General features: G+C 46.0%; 8 protein-coding genes and 2 non-coding genes across 10 annotated transcripts; 8 read left to right on the top strand and 2 right to left on the bottom strand.

The window, feature by feature from the left end:
* Positions 1-2070: 2070 nt before the first annotated feature.
* On the top strand, positions 2071-2838 carry SSO2 (Sso2p; the record flags this gene model as incomplete). Its single annotated transcript, XM_018878034.1, has 1 exon — positions 2071-2838. The coding sequence occupies one exon, from the start codon at positions 2071-2073 to the stop codon at positions 2836-2838; it is 768 nt and encodes a 255-aa protein (XP_018734368.1).
* Positions 2839-4098: 1260 nt separating this feature from the next.
* Positions 4099-7068, top strand: AWJ20_117 (inositol polyphosphate phosphatase (predicted); the record flags this gene model as incomplete). Its single annotated transcript, XM_018878023.1, has 1 exon — positions 4099-7068. The coding sequence occupies one exon, from the start codon at positions 4099-4101 to the stop codon at positions 7066-7068; it is 2970 nt and encodes a 989-aa protein (XP_018734367.1).
* Positions 7069-7147: 79 nt separating this feature from the next.
* INP53 (phosphatidylinositol-3-/phosphoinositide 5-phosphatase INP53) lies at positions 7148-8158 on the top strand (the record flags this gene model as incomplete). The annotated part of the gene is made up of 1 exon (XM_018878012.1): positions 7148-8158. The coding sequence occupies one exon, from the start codon at positions 7148-7150 to the stop codon at positions 8156-8158; it is 1011 nt and encodes a 336-aa protein (XP_018734366.1).
* A 1251-nt stretch (positions 8159-9409) lies between these two features.
* On the top strand, positions 9410-10507 carry AWJ20_115 (uncharacterized protein; the record flags this gene model as incomplete). Its single annotated transcript, XM_018878001.1, has 1 exon — positions 9410-10507. The coding sequence occupies one exon, from the start codon at positions 9410-9412 to the stop codon at positions 10505-10507; it is 1098 nt and encodes a 365-aa protein (XP_018734365.1).
* An 872-nt stretch (positions 10508-11379) lies between these two features.
* On the top strand, positions 11380-12894 carry COX10 (Cox10p; the record flags this gene model as incomplete). Its single annotated transcript, XM_018877990.1, has 1 exon — positions 11380-12894. The coding sequence occupies one exon, from the start codon at positions 11380-11382 to the stop codon at positions 12892-12894; it is 1515 nt and encodes a 504-aa protein (XP_018734364.1).
* A 329-nt stretch (positions 12895-13223) lies between these two features.
* On the top strand, positions 13224-14303 carry AWJ20_113 (uncharacterized protein; the record flags this gene model as incomplete). Its single annotated transcript, XM_018877981.1, has 1 exon — positions 13224-14303. One exon carries the CDS (start codon positions 13224-13226, stop codon positions 14301-14303), a length of 1080 nt encoding a protein of 359 aa, XP_018734363.1.
* A 342-nt stretch (positions 14304-14645) lies between these two features.
* On the bottom strand, positions 14646-14748 carry AWJ20_112 (the record flags this gene model as incomplete). Its single annotated transcript has 1 exon — positions 14646-14748. It is a non-coding gene; the product is annotated as a tRNA-Val (tRNA).
* Positions 14749-17093: 2345 nt separating this feature from the next.
* On the top strand, positions 17094-18947 carry AWJ20_111 (uncharacterized protein; the record flags this gene model as incomplete). The annotated part of the gene is made up of 1 exon (XM_018877964.1): positions 17094-18947. One exon carries the CDS (start codon positions 17094-17096, stop codon positions 18945-18947), a length of 1854 nt encoding a protein of 617 aa, XP_018734362.1.
* A 213-nt stretch (positions 18948-19160) lies between these two features.
* Positions 19161-19234, top strand: AWJ20_110 (the record flags this gene model as incomplete). The annotated part of the gene is made up of 1 exon: positions 19161-19234. It is a non-coding gene; the product is annotated as a tRNA-Asn (tRNA).
* A 244-nt stretch (positions 19235-19478) lies between these two features.
* AWJ20_109 (uncharacterized protein) lies at positions 19479-21569 on the bottom strand (the record flags this gene model as incomplete). The annotated part of the gene is made up of 1 exon (XM_018877942.1): positions 19479-21569. The coding sequence occupies one exon, from the start codon at positions 21567-21569 to the stop codon at positions 19479-19481; it is 2091 nt and encodes a 696-aa protein (XP_018734361.1).
* Between the last annotated feature and the right edge of the window lie 373 nt (positions 21570-21942).

The raw sequence follows: 21942 nt of genomic DNA, 5'->3' as shown, positions 1-21942 counted from the left end.
ATCAGGAGGATCTAGGCAGCACCACTGATGCTATTGAATAGCTCTAAAATATCACGATGGTACAAAAAGTGAATAGTTTTTCTAGCTCTAATTCTAGCAGAAAAGAAACAAATTAATTCAGATAACTTGTATCCTTGAATTATTTCTGCTAGTCTGAGTGTGATAAGATTGATAATTTACTCAGGCATACTGATATAATAGATATTGGGTATATACAGGGTATCTTGTTTAATTTCTCTTTTTCTTTATTTTTTCTTAAGTGGAAGCTAAAAACTATTTACTAGTGACCAATCTACTGATGACCAGGTGGTGTCCAACTGGTGACCAACTGGAGCCTAACTGATGAGGCGACCTAATGGCGGCAAACCAGCAGTGCATCAGTCCTATCGTTTTATGATGAAGCTTTGCAGAGAGTAAAGCAGATGGTGGTGCAGGTGTAGTGCAGTTGTGGTGTCATGTAACCTTCTACTTCGGTGGAGCATGTCATGTAGAGAAGATCAAGCAGTATAAAAATAACCTATAAAACCCGATGGCAGATGATATCCAGCTGCGGCAGCAGATTTTCCAGCCTGAGACACCGACCCGTCCAAATGGGCAGGAAAAGTAAACTCCCAACTGCTACTCTGTAGCCCAAATGCACACCTGTAACCAGCTGGCTGCACGCTGCACGCAATACACAGCCCACTGATAGGCGGGTGGATAGGCCAGTGGGCAGTGTCCACTAGGGGCGAGGGGGCCCGGGAGGGGTCATTCTGTTAGAAATGGCAGCTAATAATTTAATAATAGGGAACCAGAGGGGGCTTGGGAGACAGTTCAGCCAGGGGAGTTAAGGCGGAGGGAGGCGGAGAGGCTTGGGAGGAGTTAGCTGGCCGTGTCGACCCAAAACCACAGGGGATCGCGGCGCGAGATCTCCTGCGAAGCAGGAGCCAAGGGGTCTGGGGCAACGCCCCAGCCGCCGGAGGCAGACCCCCTCCCCAGCAGCAAGCAGCAGCAGCAGTAGCAAAACGGCCCATCAACCACGGCAGCAGGAGAACCACCACCACCGGCAGCAGCAGCGGCGGCAGCAGCGGCAGCAAAAGTAAGCAGGAGGTGGAACAGACGACCGAAAAGGACAGGAAGCCGCGGGGGCCCGTGTCCACAAGCAGGGAGAGAAGCCCCTTGACTAGAGACGTAGCGTGCCCCCCTAAAAGCGGACCAGATCCTCATATAGGCACGGATTTGGCCGAAGTGGAAAATCGAAACAAGAAAACAAAAAACGTCGACTCGACAGTTGTGCATTTCAACCTGACGAAGTGCCAGGAGGTAGACCAAAGACAGATAACATCCAAAAAAAAAATAACAGAAAAATTTTAGACCAAATCAGTCTAAATTTTATTTTATTTGACTTTGGAGACGCTGTTATTGACATTAGAAACAGACAGACCTGTATTCTCGATAGAATTGAGTGAGAGTAATCCAGTAAAGAGGATTCTCACGATATTACGACATCCAACAGTGACTCAGTATCGACGTTAGTGAGATACCAAGTCAGGATCAGAAAACAAGGTTTTTGCTTTTAATTTTCACATAACAGAAGCAGTTCGATAAGTGGAAACACGAGTATCAAGCGATTGTACCCACTTGGACTTTGGACTCTAGCACAACATGAGCTACCAACATCCTAACGCCTCTACCGAGGGATATCAATATGGGTTAGTATACACTCTTCACACACAGCAATGACCATCTCAAAAAGCTGATAAAAGGCCATCTCAAAAAAACACGATGCTGGACACGTAGCGTAACTCCGCGAAGCGGAGCTACGGGTCTGGGCGGAGCCCAGCCGCCGGAGGCATACCCACACCCCGGTTCACGCACCCACTTCTCGTGTCAACAGCACAAACACCACTATCTACGGAACAAGAGAACTAACAAGTAAACAGACAGCCCAATAATTCAGGCTATGAACTGTCGAATGTGAACCCCTATGCCACCAACACGTCCAACAGCGGGCATGCAGGATACGGGGCACCACCTCCCGGCCCCCCTCCCACTGGAGGAGCTCCAGGAGGAGGAGCGCCAGCGGACGATATGATCGCGTTCTTTGGAGAGTTGGACGATATTAAACGGAATCTGGTGCAATACGACGATAATGTCGACCGGATTGAAGCTTTACATAAGAGATCGCTTGCCGAGGTGGGAGGAGAACACGAGGATTATATCCAAGGACAGATTGAAAGTTTGACTCAAGACACCCAGGCATTGGCAGATACTCTGAAAGCGCGAATTAAGACGCTACAAGCTAAATCGACGCGAGACTCGACTAAAAAGACGCAAGCAGAGAATGTTAAAAGACAGTTTCTCAGCTCGATCCAAAAATATCAGACCACCGAGGCGCGGTTCCGCCAGAAGTATAGAGAGGCAGCCGAGCGTCAGTTTCGAATTGTTCGTCCCGATGCCACTGATGCGGAAGTTAAAGAGGCCATTGAAGACAGTGCCGGTGTTCAGATTTTCTCTCAGGCTCTGATGAACTCGAACCGTCGAGGCCAAGCCCGTACTGCGTTGACCGAGGTGCAAACCAGACACCGCGAGATCCAGAAAATCGAGCAAACCATGGCCGAACTGGCTCAATTGTTCCGCGATATGGAGGTGCTTGTGGCCGAGCAAGAAGAGCCTATCCGTCACATCGACGAGCAAGCCGCCACAGTACAAACCGACATCGAGCAGGGCGTGTCGCACACCCAAAAGGCCATTTTCTCGGCCCGTGCTGCCCGTAAGAAGAAGTGGTGGTGTCTCGGCATTGTGCTCATCATTGTCATCATCCTGGCCGTCGTCCTCGGCGTCAAACTCAGCAACTAAACCCACCACGCTGCTTCTCTTCCTCTGCTAATACTTTTCTATTCTCCTATAATATGTATAATTAATAATGCATCCACTATCGTGACCAGGTCTCTGGGGGTGGGACTGCCTCCGGCGGCTGGGGCTCCGCCCCAGACCCTGGTTGTGCTCCGCTTCGCGGAGCGGCGAGGATCGTGGGGGGTTTGAGGGGCTTCAGAGACCCCTGAAGTTCTCGTGGAGGGTCGAGGAGCTCCTGGCGCCCCCGAAACCCGACTCGAGCGAAGCGAGAGGAGCAGCGGGGTCTGGGGCGAAGCCCCAGCCGCCGGAGGCAGTCTGACACCCCAAGTTCCACCCCCTAGAATAGAAAAACCTCCGGTGTTAGACCCCCGGGACCGGAGACCCCCTGAAACGGTGTGCTATTTTTAGGAGTCAGGGCACGGTGCATGGGTGGTTTATGGAATACCCGAAAGAGCGAGAATCGGCCCTTGCCGCGACAAAACCGTTGGATCGACCGCATTATAGCAGCATAGTATATTTAGAGTATGTACAGGAGTAGTTAGCGGCAGGCAGCGAGCATTTATTTTCCCCCCTCCTCCTGTCCATCCATTCAGTCGGTATCTCTGTATCCGACTTCAGTCATTAATCAGTCGGTCGGTCGGTCGGTCGGTCGGTCGGTCGGTCTGTTTGTTTAACCGTTAAACTCTGGCAAAACTGGCTATTATTAGCGGCTGTGATCCACAGGTCGATACTTTCCTATTCTCTCTGCTCTGACAAATTCAAGCGATCGCCGCAGCGCTGCGACTGTCCCGTTTGTGTCGTGTAAGTTTGCCAGGGGTAAACATCACCAGCATCACCACCTCTGCAGCGACCTATCTCTCTCTCTCTCTTTCACTCTCGTGTAAACTCTCAACCACACTCTCTGGTTACGAACCTCAGTCAACAAACACTCTAGCAAAATCGACTACTGCCGGCTAAAACCCTAGATCCCGGTTAGTAAGTGCATATAAAAATCCCCCTGCAACCGCAGCTGGTGAAGCTCATTGCGCCAGTTGCACCTGTTCACCCGATCCTGGCTCGAATTCGTAAGTGGTACACATGCCTCCGGCGGCTGGGGCTCCGCCCCAGACCCCGCTGCTCCTCTCGCTGCGCTCGAGTCGTGCTTCACGGTCCCAGGTCTCTCCTGCGAAGCAGGAGCAACGGGGTCTGGGGCAGAGCCCCAGCCGCCGGAGGCACATCCCCGTTCCCGTGCTAACTGGATTTCAGAAGGTTTAGTGTTTGACGATGGCCGACCATTCGTCTCTGCCGTCGGTGAACAATGTTAAGGCAAGGTTTGAGCAGATGGCGGCTGCTGAGGCCGATTTGGCTCCGGGTCGGTCGCTGAAGTACAGTTTGTCCATGCCCGTCGGCTCCTCGTCGGCCAGGAATGATGCTGGCAATATTAAAGCTGATGCTGCTGATGCGAGGTCAAAAAGTGTGTCAGTAGTACCTGATAACAGTATTCAGGCTGCTGCTGTTGCTGCTCCTTTGCCGAAGAAACTGCCGCCAGGTGCTCCTCCTAAACCGGCGAGACTCAGTTCTCAGCACAAACGCATTTCGAGTGTGGGTGTGTCTCAGTCGGCATCTCAGTCAGCGTCTCAGCCAGCTGTATTAGCAGCAGCTCAGTCTGGCGTTGGTCTTGGTCTGGTTTCTGCTCCTGGCGTTCCTGCAACCCCATCTGCTCCTTCTGCTGCTACTCCTGATCCTTCTGCTGCTACTGAAGAAATACAACAAAATACTGTGAACAGGCAACAGTCTCAACATGCTCGAACCCCCTCGTCTCTGCTAATGCCTCCTCCAGCATCAACTTCAAGAACTAGGGAGGGTTCAGTGACTCCACCAATACCACCTCCTCCTCGAATAAGAACACCAGTGGATTTTGAGAAGTCTCCTTCGCAGAATATGACAAGGAGTCCTATTAGAACCCCTCCTACTCCTCCTTTACCGAGATCACGCACTCCTATTGAGAATCTTAGTCTTGCACCGCATTCTCATGGCCATGGTCCTGCATTCGGACTACGGTCTCCTTCACAACCATCTATAAATACACCTCCAATGCTACCTCCAAGGCCATCGGCACATCACAGTATAGCGGGAATTGAAACCAGCAGCCAAAATTTACCCAGCATCTCACATTCACCTGCCAGTCCTGTTGCCCCTACTACGCCCATATCAGGTATTTCTGTTTCCAGTACGCCAGTTCCTCCTCCAGTACCACCTGTACCACCACATTCTATAAAGCAAGTTGCATCACATCAGCACTCTTCGTTACATCATCTCGACAATCCATCACATCCAGTTTCGCAACCAGTTCCTGAGACAAATAACTCCAGTCATGCTGCTGCTGGAGTTTCGGCTACTGTACCACCTACTACACCTTATTCTCATATCAACAATTCACTTCAGCAATTTCATATTAATGGTGGTAACGATCCTTCTGCGTCATATCCCAATATAGCCCTTCAACAGACCAACTTTACCCCTCCAATTCTTCCTCCTCGTCCTGTAAGAAGCGTGTCTCCACAGACTGCACTTGGCCAATCGCCATCTCTGTCTGAATCTTTCTCGGCTACTACTACTTTGCATCCACCTGCCTTGTCAGTTGCAACTACTCCTTCGACTCCGGCAATGAACCCATCTCTTCCACCAGCAAATTTATTCCCTCCACCACCTCAAACACAAATTACCCAACATCTACCCACTCCAATAGTTCCAGCTGCTTCTGCTGTTCCAACCCCGTCAACAGCCCCGGCCCCAACTTCGACACCCATATCTGACTCTGATAACGAAACTGAGCTATATTCTAACCCCAATACCAGCAATACCAGTTTGGCTGCTGGTTCTGAATACGCATATTACAGCTTTCCAGACTCATCACAAGCCAGTAGAAGACCACCTATTTTCGAAGGTGTTTTACATTCGATTCAATTGTCATCGAAGAAAGAAGAGGGCAAGAAGACGATCTCGACCTTTGGCAAACATGCCTGTGTTTCGGGAGGGTCTACTACTTGCATTTATGATACCCAAACTGGTGGTCAGATATGGTCACTGTCTCATTCTGAAGTACGCATTACTTCAATAGGATATAAGTCGGATGACGGGCATACGTTTTGGCTCGGAACAAAAGACGGTCAGATCTGGGAAATTTCCCTGACTGATATTCCAGGCACGATTCCTAATAAACGAGCCAACACCCATCTCAATTCGATAATACTCATTTACAAAAACGAGCAAACGAATGAGATGTGGACATTGAGTGAAGATGGAAAATTGTGTGTCTGGAGTGAGTGTGATCTGTTCAAGACACCCAAGACGTTTCGAGTGACACCTAATTTCAAAGCAGTAGGAGTAGCAGGCTCTACTCTGTGGGTCGGTCGCAATCGCCAGATATTTGTCTACCAACCCAGTTCACAAGCAAATGTACCATTCCTGTTGACAGCCAGACCAATACAAGCGAGTGCTCCTGTAACACCAGCTGCTGGTGGACTCCAACCATCACCTTCATCTGCATCGCTGTCTAGCATGAATGGATACAAACCTCCACCAGCAAACGGAACCACCGCCTCTTCCAACTCCAACAATCTCATCGGGGATTTCACATGTGCCGCGAATGTCGGCAGCATCCCCGACCATATGTTTTTCGGCCACGACAACGGCTGTATCTCCGTCTACTCGGTCAGCCAGCTTGCATTCATTGACGCCGTCTCAGTGTCAATGAACAAAATCAGTTCCATGTGCGGAGTCGGTGACAACCTTTGGATCGGTCTAAAAACAGGCACAATCCTCGTTTGCGATGCCAAAACCACCCCCTGGACGGTCCGCAAAGAGTGGAAAGCACACGACACAGCCGTCGCCAGCATCGCCTGTTTCGACGACCTCGACATCTCCCAAGTCGAGGGCATGCTTCCCGTCATCAGCACCTCTCTCGCTGAAACTAGCGTGGCCCTCTGGGACGGGCTCCTCAAACACGACTGGATAGGTAAGTTCACGGGCCCTCTTGCCTCCGGCGGCTGGGGCTCCGCCCCAGACCCTGGTTGTGCTCCGCTTCGCGGAGCGGCTGGGACCGTCGACGAAAGAAACGACTCGAGCGCAGCGAGAGGAGCAGCGGGGTCTGGGGCGGAGCCCCAGCCGCCGGAGGCAGAATCCCCCCTACGAAGTACTAACAGGAGCAGAAATGGATTTACAGGTGCACGATCGCGAGTTCAGTGTTCCTAGAGACGTGTCGGTTCAGATTGTTACGTGGAATGCCGGGGCATCGAAGCCGGGTGATTTGAGTAGTCATGATCAGGAGCATATGGCCATGGCGATAAATCAGGGCCAGGCAGAGATCCTGGTGTTTGGGTTTCAGGAACTGGTGGAGCTGGATAATACGTCGGTCACGGCGAAGTCGATGTTTCATTCGAAGCGCAAGAAGGAGAAGGAGGGTGCTGTTGTCACCAGTTCACATATCTCTCACCAGTATAAGGCATGGCAGGACAAGCTGGACGAGTTTGTCGGCTCGAATCTGTCGGAGAGATATCGGTTGGTGCATTCAAATAATATGGTCGGGCTGTTCACATGTGTTTTTATGAAAGAGTCGGAATGCAACCGGGTCAGGGATATCAAATCGTCGGCTATAAAGACAGGACTCGGTGGATTGCATGGTAATAAGGGTGGACTGGCTGTTCGTATGGTTGTGGATGATAGCTCGCTCTGTTTCGTGAATTGTCATTTGGCTGCTGGTCAGTCGGGTGTTTTGCAGCGTAATAGCGATATTGAGACCATTCTGGAGACCAAGTTCTCCGATGCTAGCGACAATACCAATTTTACAAGCAAGGGCATTTTTGTAAACGGCGGTGATGGAACTAAAATTATGGATCATGAAATTTGTTTTTTCTTCGGTGACATGAACTATCGTATCAATCGACACAGACAAGTGGCTATTAAAGCTATTGAAGAAAATGCGTTTGACCAGTTGCTCGAATATGATCAGCTCGGACTACAGCTGAAAAAGAACCCGGGGTTGCGATTAAGAGCTTTCAGCGAGAAACCGATTACTTTTGCACCTACTTATAAGTTTGATGTTGGCAGTGACCGGTATGACAGCAGCGACAAGAAGCGAGTTCCAGCTTGGTGCGACCGTATTTTCTATCGAGGTGGCCTGAAAGTGGTGCCTGCTTCTTACTACTCGTTCTCAGTGCGTGCTTCTGACCACAGACCTGTAACTGGTGTATATTCTGTACAACTCAAGACAATTGATCCCGGCAAGAGGAAGGAAGTGTACAAAGACTCATTACTCCGTTGGAAAGAGTATCTGGCTGTCTAACTTAGTACACTGCTAGAAACACAGCGAAGAAACAACAATGTCTAGGAGAACACCCGCTTGTGTTCTCATTTTATTTATAGATCGAAATCAACATTACCTGAAGAGAAAGAAGAAAAAAGCTGTCAAATTTATTCACGTGTACATATAGCTACTAGTATTATCGGTGTAATGTTGATAAGATAACTTCAATCAGAATTCCATGATTATAACCACCCGCTTCTTGCGGAACACAGTCCAGTTCTTGGCCGGTCTCAATGCGATGCGAAACAACCGGTGACTGACCCTGCCGGATCCGTGAGCTAGGCTCCTTGTCAGTCGTTTCCTTCGAGTTACGAGCGGCTCTGGTTCGCGACCGAAACTAGCAAACTGCAGTCCTGCCAGATGGCGCCAGAAAAAGTACACCGGTTTCAACAGCCACCTTCTCCTTCTATGGTCTGGTTCTAACACGACCGTCTGGATCTCGTCTCCCGTGACAAACGCGACAAACCTGTCTCTCGCCTGCCGAACTCGATGCTTCAAGCTCTTCCGTGGCACCGGAGGGTAGTACATGGTTACCTCGCACCAGTCATAACTCCAATTTTTCTATATAAAGCATCCGTTTCCGAATGTTATGGGACAACTATAGTCATGGTGTGGTGTGGCCTCCGGCGGCTGGGGCTCTGCCCCAGACCCCGCTGCTCCTCTCGCTGCGCTCGAGTCGTTCCGTCGACGGTCCCAGCCATCTCCTGCGAAGCAGGAGCTACGGGGTCTGGGGCAGAGCCCCAGCCGCCGGAGGCAACGACCCCCCAGGTTCACGACAGTGACTCTCCAGCGAGTTCGCTCCGAAACTGCCCCTGTTTCGCGCCGATCAAGGACTGGCTCGACCCTGCGTCACCCGGTATCGGTGAGAGCAGGCTAGGGGATGGGAAAACTGGTGATTCTGGAATCAGGGTCCGGAAGCTATTGAGACGGGTGGTGAGGATCAATTCCGCGTTTTCGCGTCTTTAACCGCCAGGCCGTTCCGCGTTTTGGTCTGCACCGACGGATGGTGGGGTATGTGCATAGATTGATAGCCGACAGGAATCATGTCGACCTGCCGAACCTGATCCGACCAAGTTTCTACTTGCTTGTATATATACAGCTCAGCAATCTAGTGATCTGTGATTTAAACTTGTGAGAATTTCAAAACTAAAAGAAAGAACATAAAAAAAATTTTATGCATTGTTGAGAGAATTGGTGGTAATAATGTTTCGTCAAATCGCTCGCAAGAACATGAGAACGCAGCTGGCCTCGGCTCTGCAGACCCGGCATATTTCGAACGCTCGACCAGCTCTTTCCAAGGCCAAATTCGATTGGGAAAACCCTCTCAGATTAGATACCTTATTGACTGAAGACGAGATTGCTATTTCTCAGGTCGCTCATGAATATTGTCAGGAAAAGCTATATCCAAGGGTCTTAGAAGGATACCGGACGGAAATCTTCGACAAGACGCTCATGCGTGAAATGGGTGAATTGGGCCTTCTCGGTGCTACTATTGATGGCTATGGATGTTCAGGTGTTTCATCGGTAGCATATGGACTAATTGCTCGAGAAGTAGAAAAAGTAGACTCAGGCTATCGTTCGGCCATGTCTGTCCAGTCGTCACTTGTAATGCACCCAATTGACGTTTTCGGTACTCAAGAACAAAAAGACAGATTCCTTCCTAAACTTGCTACTGGTGAATTGATTGGATGTTTCGGTCTTACTGAACCTAACCATGGCTCGGATCCTGCTTCTATGGAGACCACTGCTAGACCCCATCCTACTAAGAAGGGTGTTTATCTCCTTAATGGAGCCAAGAACTGGATCACCAATTCTCCAATTGCCGATATTGCAATCATTTGGGCCAAGCTGAACGGTGAAATCCGAGGTTTCATTGTCGAGCGTGATAATGTTGGCAATGGTTCGTTTGCTACTCCTGCTATCAAGAACAAGACGGCTCTCCGTGCCAGTATTACTGGTATGGTTCAAATGGATGATGTCGAGGTTCCTGAAGAGAATCTTTTCCCCGATATCAAGGGTCTCAAGGGACCGTTCACTTGTCTTAATAGCGCTCGGTACGGAATCTCGTGGGGTGCCATTGGTGCTCTTGAAGAAGCACTCAAACTGGCGCGAAACTACGCTCTGGAACGCAAACAGTTCAACAAACCACTTGCTAGCTTCCAATTAGTTCAAAAAAAACTCGCCGAGGCGCTCACTGATGCTGCTTACGGACTCACAAACTGTGTTCAAGTCGGCCGTCTCAAGGACCAGGGTCTAGCGACCCCCGAAATGATCAGTATGATCAAGCGACGCAACTGTGACGTCGCTCTCAAAAACGCCAGAACGTAAGTCCTACCGATCTATTGCGAATCACAAGCTGTTATTATACTTGATCACTTTACTAACTTTCGTAGTCTGATGGAAATCTTCGGTGGAAACGCTGCTAGCGACGAGTACCACATTGGCCGTATCGTTCACAACCTCTTCGTGGTCCAAACTTGTAAGTACTAACCACTACAAAAGAAAATAGACGCTTCGACCTGTTACTAACTATTCACAGACGAGGGCCAGAGCGACATCCATGGCCTCATCCTCGGTCGTGCCATCACCGGCGAATCCGCATTTTTCTAAACTAATCACTTTAATCCATTGATACATAGACCCGACTTCCTGTCTGCCTCCGGCAGCTGGGGCTCCGCCCCAGACCCCGCTGCTCCTCTCGCTTCGCTCGAGTCGTTAACATGGAGTGAGAGGGAGTTTATAGTATATATCAGCAGTAAATGTGTTGTTATATAGCGTGAAAAAATCATGTAAAGACAGGAGAAAAATTGGGAATAGAGCGGAGCTCCAGTCACCGGGAATCGAACCTACATTTCAAGAATTGAGATATCAAGAGCTTGATTCTTGAGATCAGTTGGAGTATTGGCTGGTGCCGGATCAGAACGCATGGTCTGAGGTTGGGTTAGGATCTAACAATTTTATACGCGCGGATCATTAACGATCCCGTGAACCAATTAACTTGTGTTGGTTATAATAGAGGGTGTCGAGCAGCAGTATTGGGAGGACATTTTTTAGAACTTTGGTAGCCTTTGCATTACTTTGGACCGATTGGACTGTGATTGGTGATAGATTGAGGTTTGGTTGAGTAGATTTTTGGACCTTTTTGGTGTCTCTGTCCTACTGCACCCACTTCAAAGGGTGAGCTGTATATATATTTCAAGATGCTCTACAGGTGTCAGAGCTATGAAAAGAATGAACTGATACGGGCTCTGAGTCACTTTTCAAGTGCTGCTAGATCAACTACAACTTCTAAGCTCTGTAGACACTTCTCTTCAAGCCGGAATCTCTTAATACGGTCCGCTGCAGCACGGTCGTCAAGTGATGTCTTAAGACAGGATACCTTTTTCTCGAATATTTATCTTAGTCAAGGCCATAGTCGGAACTCGTCTTCAAAATCTGCTTCAGTATCTTCTATTTTATATCCCAAAAGTGACTTGGATCTAGGTTCTGTGCCCTCATCTCCTGTCAATACATCTGAGTCTGACCCATCAAATGCGTCTTCCGGCAGGGCCAAGGCCACTGTCTACTCGTCGAGTACCAGATCAGCAATCTTCTCGCGGTCTGGTTCGGATTCTAATAATAAGACCTCTGATGAGTTACGAACTGCATCAAAAGAAAACTCAACAGCGACTGATACCATTCCAATAATCCCTTTTGAAGTGCGACAGCTGGATCACTCGTCGCCCCGAAGGTCGAAACCTGTCACAGAAATTCCTTTTTATGCCCCATATTTAGCATTAACAAAGCCTCGATTGAGTGCTTTAGTGGTTTTATCTGCCATGTCTTCTTATGCATTAACACCTTACGACGCTACTTTGTCGCAACTGCTGTTCCTGACTATCGGTACTGCACTTTCTTCGGGTTCAGCAAATGCCATTAATATGGCTAGAGAATATGAGTATGATGCTCAAATGACTAGAACTCGTACCAGACCGGTGGTCCGAGGACTTTTGAGTCCCGGACAAGCTTTTGGATTTGCCGGCTTGTCTGGCACTCTAGGAGTAGCATCTCTTTATTTTGGAGTAAATCCTACTGTAGCGGCCTTGGGTGCTGCTAATATTGTTCTTTATGGCTGGACCTACACTTCATTGAAACGAAAATCTATTATTAATACCTGGGTAGGCGCTGTTGTAGGAGCTATTCCCCCCTTGATGGGATGGGCTGCTTCCAGTTCGTTGACTGATCCTGGCGCTTGGGCTCTTGCTGGCTTATTATATGCTTGGCAATTCCCTCATTTCAACTCGTTAAGTCATAATATTAGAGAAGAATACCGTCGTGCTGGCTATGTCATGGCCGCTTGGACAAATCCCTCTCTAAATGCACGAGTGGCTCTTAAATACAGTGTGGCTATGTTTCCCCTGTGTATCGCTCTCAGTTATTATAATGTGACTGATTGGTTCTATGCCATTGATAGTGGAATTCTTAATGGCTGGCTCACTTATCTTGCATTTAAATTCTGGACCGAACAACGACACATTGTAGGACCTGTTATCGAAGCTGCTTCGTCGTCATCTGCTGGTGGTAGCAGTTCATATGCTAGAAAACTTTTCTGGGGAAGTGTACTACATCTCCCTGGTGTTCTCGTTCTTGCAATGATACATAAAAAGGGCCAATGGGATTGGTTATGGCCACAGGAGGAGGAAGAGGAAGAGGACATCGATGCTGATGAAGAATAGATCTTTTTCGTTCATAACGGGCTTGGACTTGTAAATAACCTCTGTACATGTATATAACTACCTTTTTTAATGCTTTTAGCTCCAGTTATAAAGTACTGAGCTCTGATGGCTAGGACTTCTCCGCTTTTCAGGCTACCGGGTTATACTGGTAATATCGTCCGGCAATATGGGTGGGTATCACATGACCGATGCTGTGAAGTGCGTGCTGATCACCAGAGTTCATTTGTTTATGTATTGATCTGACTATCATAGTTCTACTCCAAAAACTAAAACAATTGTGAGCTAATATAAAAATGTATTTGCCATCCTCTCAGCCAGTGGATTTGCATATGTCGACGCTACGCGTCAGAAGACAGAATGAACCTCATAGCTTTCGGACTTCGAAATCAAGGCGAAATCAACACCAAAATTCTGGTGCCATTCATTTCCAGAATGCTGCCACTAGTTCTAGTGTTGGTGGAATAGTGGGCACGAATGGTCCGAATCAGTCAAGAACAATTGCCAACTTTCATAATTCAACATATCATCCACCTGCCAATGGATTGACGACTCGAGGGACCAGCCGGTTCTGCATCAGCAATGAGTACGCCGGCATTGGACAATGGGGCTATGGAATGTGGAGACAGCAGTCAACTGATATTTACAATATCGAACGAGACGAAGAATATAGAGAAAATTATCTCAAAAGTATACGAGAATTCGGCTATAACTATCTTAAACCGAGTGGCATTCGACAAACTATGAGATCGCTGCTCGAACGGGCAGTTCAGGGCGATGAGGATTTAGATATATCTCGTGGTCATATCGATATATCTGGGATGGCTGATCCTAATGAACGAGAAGAGCTAGAATTGCAGCAGGAGCAGCTAGAAGTAAGAGGTGTGGAGAACGAAGAGAACGATCGCGCCCGTAATGTTGCAGAGGAAGATACCACTAATGACGTTGGAAATGAACGAATGGCTAATATGCGGCATGCTATAGATGGTGAGGAAGACGATACATTCCGTTCAGACCAAGATGAAGATGAAAATGAAGAAGAGGTTGATTTGGATGCTGATATTCCTGATCTGGATGCTGAAATACCGGAGGCGGTCGATAACTCGTATGATGATAGTTATGACGAGGATGAGTATCAGGAAGGGTTCATGGCGGATGAAGAATATGGGGATGTTGTCACAGAAAATGATGTACAGGACGCCGACAATTCAGCCAGTATGATCATGCCCTCTGACCAATCTGCCATTGGTCCTGCAATTGCTCTCCCTGATGAGGATTCTTTTGTCCGACCAGTTCATCCTAATCAGGATATTGCACACGCTGATGTGAGCTATTCTAGCAATGCTGGTTATGGTCTGGATGATGGCGATAGTGAGTTGGAGATGGATGTCAGCAATATGTCGTTTCAATGATGTGTACCGTTGGGGTTTTTAGCAGGTCTGTGGTGCGCTCACTTTTTATAATGGCCTGCTTTGCATTGTATTTTTATTTATTTTATTTATTCTCGTTGTTTTCAGTTTTATAAAAAATATCGATTAAAAATCCCTTTCCTATCTGCAGGTTGTTTGGCAAATTAGTAGTAGTGTATATGGTTGATGTTTAAAGTACCTAAGATATACTTCGTAGTGTACTAAGAACAGACGAAAATCACAGTCGTAGAGAAACCGTTTAGATGGTCACTATCGTTAAAAGGAAATCATATATCAACTAATAAGAGTTGATTGACAAAAAAATAAGGAAAACCCCAAAAAGTATGATCCTGACGAGGGTCGAACTCGTGACCTTATCGGCATCCTCCAATTAATCACGTGATAATTGAATGTGAACGATACGTGATAACCACTACACCACAGAACCATTTGGTTGACGGATAAAAATGTATATCTCCCCTAAGCCAAACGAATAGTGTTTGAGTCTTTATTAATACCCGGCGATTTGTCACGATTATACCCTATTACTTCATATCATAAATATGTGCGTTGCCGATAAAACAGTACCCTTACCTTCCAATAGTGTTTCCTCCAATTATATCACAATCAGAGACATAAAATACGAATTTGAGCTCCAAATAGCAACAATTTTCCGTAATATGGGAGTGAGAAGATAATATATAATATTTCAGGCCGATAATGTGATATTTAATAGTAGGAAATTTGCTTCTAGCTTTAGATAGCTTAATTTCATAGCGCACAATTCATGACCCGTAGTCTAACAAGTCAACCCTGGGATTTTTCCCAGGAAACACAAATAGCCTCAATTTACAAAGGAGGAGCAACTGATATGATTCTTTCCATATGAAATCGGACTGTACTGTTACATTGATCGCTTGAGGGTCGAAAGAATACCTGCAGAAACTGGATCAGGTACAACGATGTTAGGGTACACCGAGATAGGTGAAATCAGGGGTACCCGTTTCAAAACCAAATCGAGAAGTTCAAAGTACCAAACAACGACCAAGAAAAGGAACTAAACAGTTTTTTGTCTTCTGTAGAATTCGTATAACAAATGTTTCCTATCACTTATCAATGTTTCTTGCGAGGGGTATACACTGTATAGACTAGACTAATTCCATACTAACCATCATACGTACTGCTCATTGTGGAAGCTAATAATGCTCCTTTCACAACAAACCTAACGTTACATGAAACATTTTACCCCATCAAAAATTCTAATCAACTGATACCAACCCCTCTTCCACCCCGCAAAAATACCGCCCGAGCCATTCTCCCGCATTGATAACCCACGCAATGTGCAGTTCTTTCCGTACTATGCAACGGTATTACTGCGTCAGAACAATTACGACCTACCACAGGGTTGCACTTTTGGTTATATTGGCAACGCAGATCTGCTACCTAATCTTGCCTATTATTATAATACATCCATCTTCAAGAAGGCAAATCTAACAAGAACCGGAGTCCATCAACTGCTTTGACAATGAATTCCACCGGACTCCTAAAAAGTCTATTCGCAAAACAAAAATTGTTTCATTATCTAGAGGTAAAGTAAAAATCACAATTTTATTTTGGTCGCTATCTAATTTATCTAATCTAATCTAGTAATTGTTTCTGTGCTACTGGGTAATTTCGCTAGTGTTATATTCTCCGCTACTGCATCTGCAGGAGGCATGATTCGCGCATATTATACCGTTACCGCTAACGCGAGCTCATCCCCTTCTAAGCTGTATTATTTGTATAAGGCTACGAGTTTTTAGATTTGAAACATGATCATATCGAGCAACACCTGATTTATAGTCAATTATCAGCACTGATATCATCAGGCTCATGCCGTTTGTTATCGCAAGCACTCTCTATAAATGCACCTTTTCTTATTTGTGTACCTACCTATATTACCCCCCTACAGCCTTATCCAAACCCATATCAACTCCGTCGGACATATTAACCGTATCGTCTGCAAGGTCCGAGAATGTCCAGCAGAAAAAAGGTCTGCTATTGGTCTGGTAACTTTCTTTTTTAGCTTCATTGGGCGCAATTGAGCCCCTGAACTAAACCCCACTACCTTTAGCGCGCATCTGTCAGTTACAATCAACAGACCAAGTGCCGCTGCTTGTAATTGGCCCTGATCTAATGTTACATTACTCTCAACGTCGTATCAGGTACTGATAAGCGGCGCATTAATATATGGCGGGGGGATCGCGAGGTGGGGGAGATACAGAATACATGACAGCCTTATGGACTGACTGTCAGACGGCTCTCTGCATGCCTGACTTGTTACATAAAACAAGCGGACTGCGGGAAGATTGTGGAGAAAATACCGGTCAAGATATCTTGTAACCTTAGTAGACCATCCAAGCGAAAGATACTAACCGATATTCTACTAGATTTACTTGAATTGGGTTACATTGGACTAATATTGGACTAATATAGAGTATTTGACTTCAACTTTGTGGAGTGGAAATCTGCACGAAGATCAGCCCGTCGGTGGTTTGACTGATTATCTTTTTTTTGTTTTTTTCTGTTTTAGAGATTTATTTTTTTGTGATTTTTCTCACTTTGCACCTTAAACCTTCAGAAAAACATCGGGGAGTCCTGCCCTAGGGTTATGATTCACAGATCATGTCTCATGTATATAAGTACGCCAACATCTCTCCATGAATCTTGTATATCCGAACCCTCTGTTCTATAAAACAAACAGTCGCTGGCCAAGCTAATAGCACCAGTTTAGGCAAGAATCAAAAACGCATCATGAAGCTGAGTTTATTAAACTCACTTTCAATTGCATTATATGCATTTGGTACTGCTTCGGCAGTTACTGTTAACCCATTGCCTGCTCCGAGACAAATCAACTGGGGTAATACTGGTCCCAAGCAAGTGGCCCAATACTTGACTCTCTCTAACAATGGCCCATATAACCAGATCCTTCATGACGCGTTTTCCAGATGTATGGACAATATGAACCTGAAATGGACTCCGGCTGCGACTGAGGCTCCAATTCCTAGTTTCGCGCCATTCCCAACGGGTATCCCCACTGTTGCAGATTCTGGTAGTGGTCCTGTCACTGGAGCTATTCCCAATGCTAAGCGTTCTCAAGTCCAAATGAATTCTCCTATGATCATTGGTGTCAAGCTTCAAATCAATGACTACAATGCCGACTTGCAATACGGAGTCGATGAATCTTACAACATTACTATCACTCAGAGCTCGCAGATGATTGAGATCAGTGCCGTCACTGTGTGGGGTGCTTTGAATGCTTTCAAGACCTTGCAACAAATCATTATCGGTGGTCCCAGTAACACTCTCATTATTGAACAACCTGTTACTATTGTTGATGCTCCTCTATACCCCCACAGAGGTATCATGGTTGATACCGGTAGAAACTTTGTCAGTTCCAAGAAGGTACTCGAGCAGATTGATATTATGTCTCTCTCTAAGATGAATGTCTTGCACTGGCATCTTGATGATTCTCAATCATGGCCCATCCAACTTAACACCTACCCTCAAATGGTTAGAGATGCTTATTCTCCCAGTGAACAGTTCTCGCATTCTGATGTTGCTAATATTATCGCTTATGCCAAGGCCAGAGGTGTTCGTGTTATTCCTGAAGTTGACATGCCTGGTCATGCTGATGCTGGATGGAAGCAAGTTGACCCTAACGCTGTTGCATGTTCCAACTCGTGGTGGTCAAATGATGTTTGGGAGTTTCACACTGCCGTTGAGCCCAATCCTGGTCAATTGGATATCATGTACGAGGGTACTTATGAAATTGTTGAAAATGTCTACAAGGAGCTCAGTGACATGTTTTCTGACAACTGGTTCCACGTTGGTGCTGATGAGTTGCAAACTGGTTGTTATAACTTCTCTGCTTTGACTCAAGAGTATCTTGCTGATGGCCACACTTACAACGAGTTGCTTGAATACTGGGTCAACCGTACCTATCCTATCTTCAGTGCTCCCAAAGATCGTAGAGTTGTCATGTGGGAGGATGTTGTCTTAAGTACTCCCCAGGCTAGCAACGTTCCTACCAATGTTGTTATGCAATCTTGGAACAATGGTACTGGCAATGTCAAGTTGTTGGCTCAAATGGGTTATGATGTTATTGTTTCCTCTTCTGACTTTTTATACCTTGACTGTGGTTACGGTGGTTGGGTTACCAATGATGATAGATATAACATCCAAGCCAATCCTGACCCCAGTGGAGCTACCGACAGTTTCAACTACGGCGGCAACGGTGGTTCTTGGTGTGCTCCTTACAAGACCTGGCAACGTATTTACGAGTTTGACATCACTTATGGCTTGACTGACGAAGAAGCTACTCACGTCATTGGCGCCGAAGCTCCTCTATGGTCGGAGCAAGTTGATGATAATGTTGTCACCATTAAGTTCTGGCCCAGAGCTGCTGCTTTAGCTGAGCTCGTTTGGTCAGGTAACAAAGACGCCAATGGTCAAAACAGAGCTACTGAAATGACACAGAGAATCTTGAACTTCAGAGAATGGCTTGTTGCACTTGGATACAGTGTCACTCCCCTCGTGCCTAGATACTGTTCGCTGCATCCACATGCTTGTGATCTTAATTACAACCAGTCTGCAGTTTCTCCATAGGCATTTAACGTTTTTTTTTCATGAATTTATAAGTTATACAGAATAAATACTTGCTCAAAAAATAATTTAGAAGTGCCGGATCATGGAAGTGGGCTATGCAGTCTAGTAGCCTAAAAAAATTCGAATTTCCGAAAAATATAGCAATTTTATGCACGGTATAATTTTCATAAAACTTTGTGACTTGGAGATCTGCATGTGCATCTAACAGAAAATGACTTCGTGGCCAAGCTGGTTAAGGCGTGCGACTGTTAATCGCAAGATCGAGAGTTCAATCCTCTCCGAGGTCGAATTTTTTGAAAAACCTTTTTTTTGTTGTCATATTTGTCATGGAAGTGAGTTCTCCTTAGCATCAAACATTATTCAATCAAGACCAGAGCAATACCATTTCAGGCTAGCTTCCAGATTCTCAATTACCACGGTATATAATAATTTCTTGCAATGCCTGTTCCAAAATTAAACATAGACTTATACAACTTAAAATAGATAGAACGAAAAATTTTTACTATAAACATAAGAAAACGGAACAGTTAGTTACTCCAAAAATATTCTTCGCGCATAAGACTCGGATCCATACCACTCTTTCTCTTCTCTTTCGAGAATGATTGGCTCGTGGTTTGATAATGAGACCTTTTGAGGAATCATAAATTTAGCAAAAAACTCTTCAATACTGTTAATACCATCTTGATTCAAGGGCTCCACTTTGGCTAAATAACCATCGGGCCTAACAACTAGCAATGCTCCGAAGGAAGTGTCGATGCCGTATTTCTTATAAGCGTGGCCATGTCCTTGATGATAAGAAGTATCATCAGCGTAGATCTTAAGATAATCCATACGGCCCTTATGGTCCCTAGGTCTAAAGGCAGAAGGGAAATCGTTCCACTCACAGGCAGTTCGTGAAGATGCATGTACTAGAAGAATATCAATAACCGAGTAAAGACTTGCTGTAGCAGGGGTATATTTCTTAACAAAGTTATCGCTTGCTTCCAGATATTCTCCAAATTTGACCATAAAATTTTTAAGACTTGCATTTGACTTGATGTCACCGGCGAAGTATAAAACTCTCCAGCGTCCATCCGAAAGACAGACATCAGCCAGTTCAACAGGTTTAGAGTCTGATTGAACCACGACTTGTGCAGTATCCAAACGACGGCCGATTGGGCAATTCGTAGCAAGAGGATTGGTTGTAATGTTATCTTCGTCATACCTACGTTTTGTTTCAGTCAGTTCATTGGTGGCTTTATCAATCAAGATAGACCCGTCATAATCAACAGTAGTTCCTGAAGCAAATTCGTTACCCTTCTCAAAGACTTTGTGAAACTCAGCAAGATCCACGCCTGGAGTCTCAATGCCTGGGACAGCAGGACGGCCAGAAAATAACTTCGAGAGTTTGGCATCAAAATCGATCAGGTTTTGAGCAATTGTCTTTCTCTCCGATTCATAAGTATCAAGAATAGCAGGATCTGCAACTCCCTTGACAATATGAGCAATTTTCCATGCTAAGTTATAAGTGTCTGCCATGGAAATATTCATGCCTTGACCAGCTTTGGGAGAGTGTGTATGGGTAGCGTCTCCAGCTAGGAACACTCTTCCATTCTTTTGGAACTCTGTAGCAACTCTTTGACCAATTTGGTAAGCTGTAAACCATTTGATATCGACCATATCAATAGTATAAGGGAAAAGAATCTTATTGGCATTCTCCAAAATCAATTCAGGAGTAATCTTTGATCTGTCAATGCGACCACTGGAGCTATCACTTGCCTGAGGGGTCTTTTGAAGCTGAATGTATAACCGGATCATATTGTGCTCTCTTGGAATCACCATTATCGACCCATGCTCCGCGGAATGTATAGCGCAACGGCATCGAATATCGGGGAAATCAGTAACTGGAATTCCATCAAGAACACCCCAAATGTAGTCGGTCGATTCTCCAACCATTGAAATGCCCAAGTTCCTACGGACCCAGGAATGCGCACCATCGGTACCCACAACATACTTGGCATGAATAATTTCAGTTTCTCCTTTTGCGTTCTTATCACCGTCACCGCCAAACTGTCTGAAAAGACCATTAGAAACCTTACTACCAAATTGCTCGGCCACAGCTTGTTCATCTTTCAAATGCTCAACAGTGACAGTTACAGGATATGATTCGATATCAGACGCAGGAATTGACGTGTCAATTACCAGTTCAGTGGCCTGAACAGGCCGTTCAAGAACTAATGAATTATCAGACCATTTTCTCCAAGAATCTCTCATCCAACCTTCAACTCTTCCTTGGTGGATAACAGCTTGTTGAAATCTAGAGAGACCAATAGTGGAGTCTGGAATTCTACCAGATCTCTCGATACCTTTACTAGCGTCTTCACCTGGCTGCCAGAAACAAATCTCCAACATGTGGTTAGACTCTTTAATTGCACGATCAGCAAATCCAAATGATTGGAAAATTTCTAAAGTACGACTCTGAAGTCCATCAGCTTGACCGACAAACTGACTGGCACTTCGCTTGTCAATGATACGAGCATTAACGCCAGTGCGAGCAAACCAGGTAGCTGCCATATGGCCTGCAGGGCCGGCTCCTATAATAAGGACATCAACTTTAGATTCTTTGACAATATGTGTAGGCATTATACAGTAATATTCACTGTGATATAATTCAGCCTCTATCAATGAGCCATGATTTGATCTGGTATTTATATATATTTATTGACCGGTTGTGATCCAGTGTCTACAAGGTGATTCTGTCCTGCATATTGATCAACAGGCCCCACTACCCCGCCATGTATGCCGGTAAAATATTTAGCACTATATAGCTTAAGCAGGAAGTGACCGGCAAATGATTGAGCCTGTCTGATAATAGTAAATCTTCTCAATGCAGATGACCTCTCACACTAAAACTTAGTAACGAGAAACATCGGGAAAATGAAAACCCCGACCCGATAGCGTCTGTACTTCTAGATTGAATAGATCTACTACCATAGGTCAGACCGGGATTTCATTT

This window comes from Sugiyamaella lignohabitans, chromosome A (genome assembly GCF_001640025.1).
Source record: "Sugiyamaella lignohabitans strain CBS 10342 chromosome A, complete sequence".
NCBI classification, from domain to species: Eukaryota; Fungi; Ascomycota; class Dipodascomycetes; order Dipodascales; family Trichomonascaceae; genus Sugiyamaella; species Sugiyamaella lignohabitans.
This window is presented reverse-complemented; position numbering and strand designations above follow the sequence as displayed.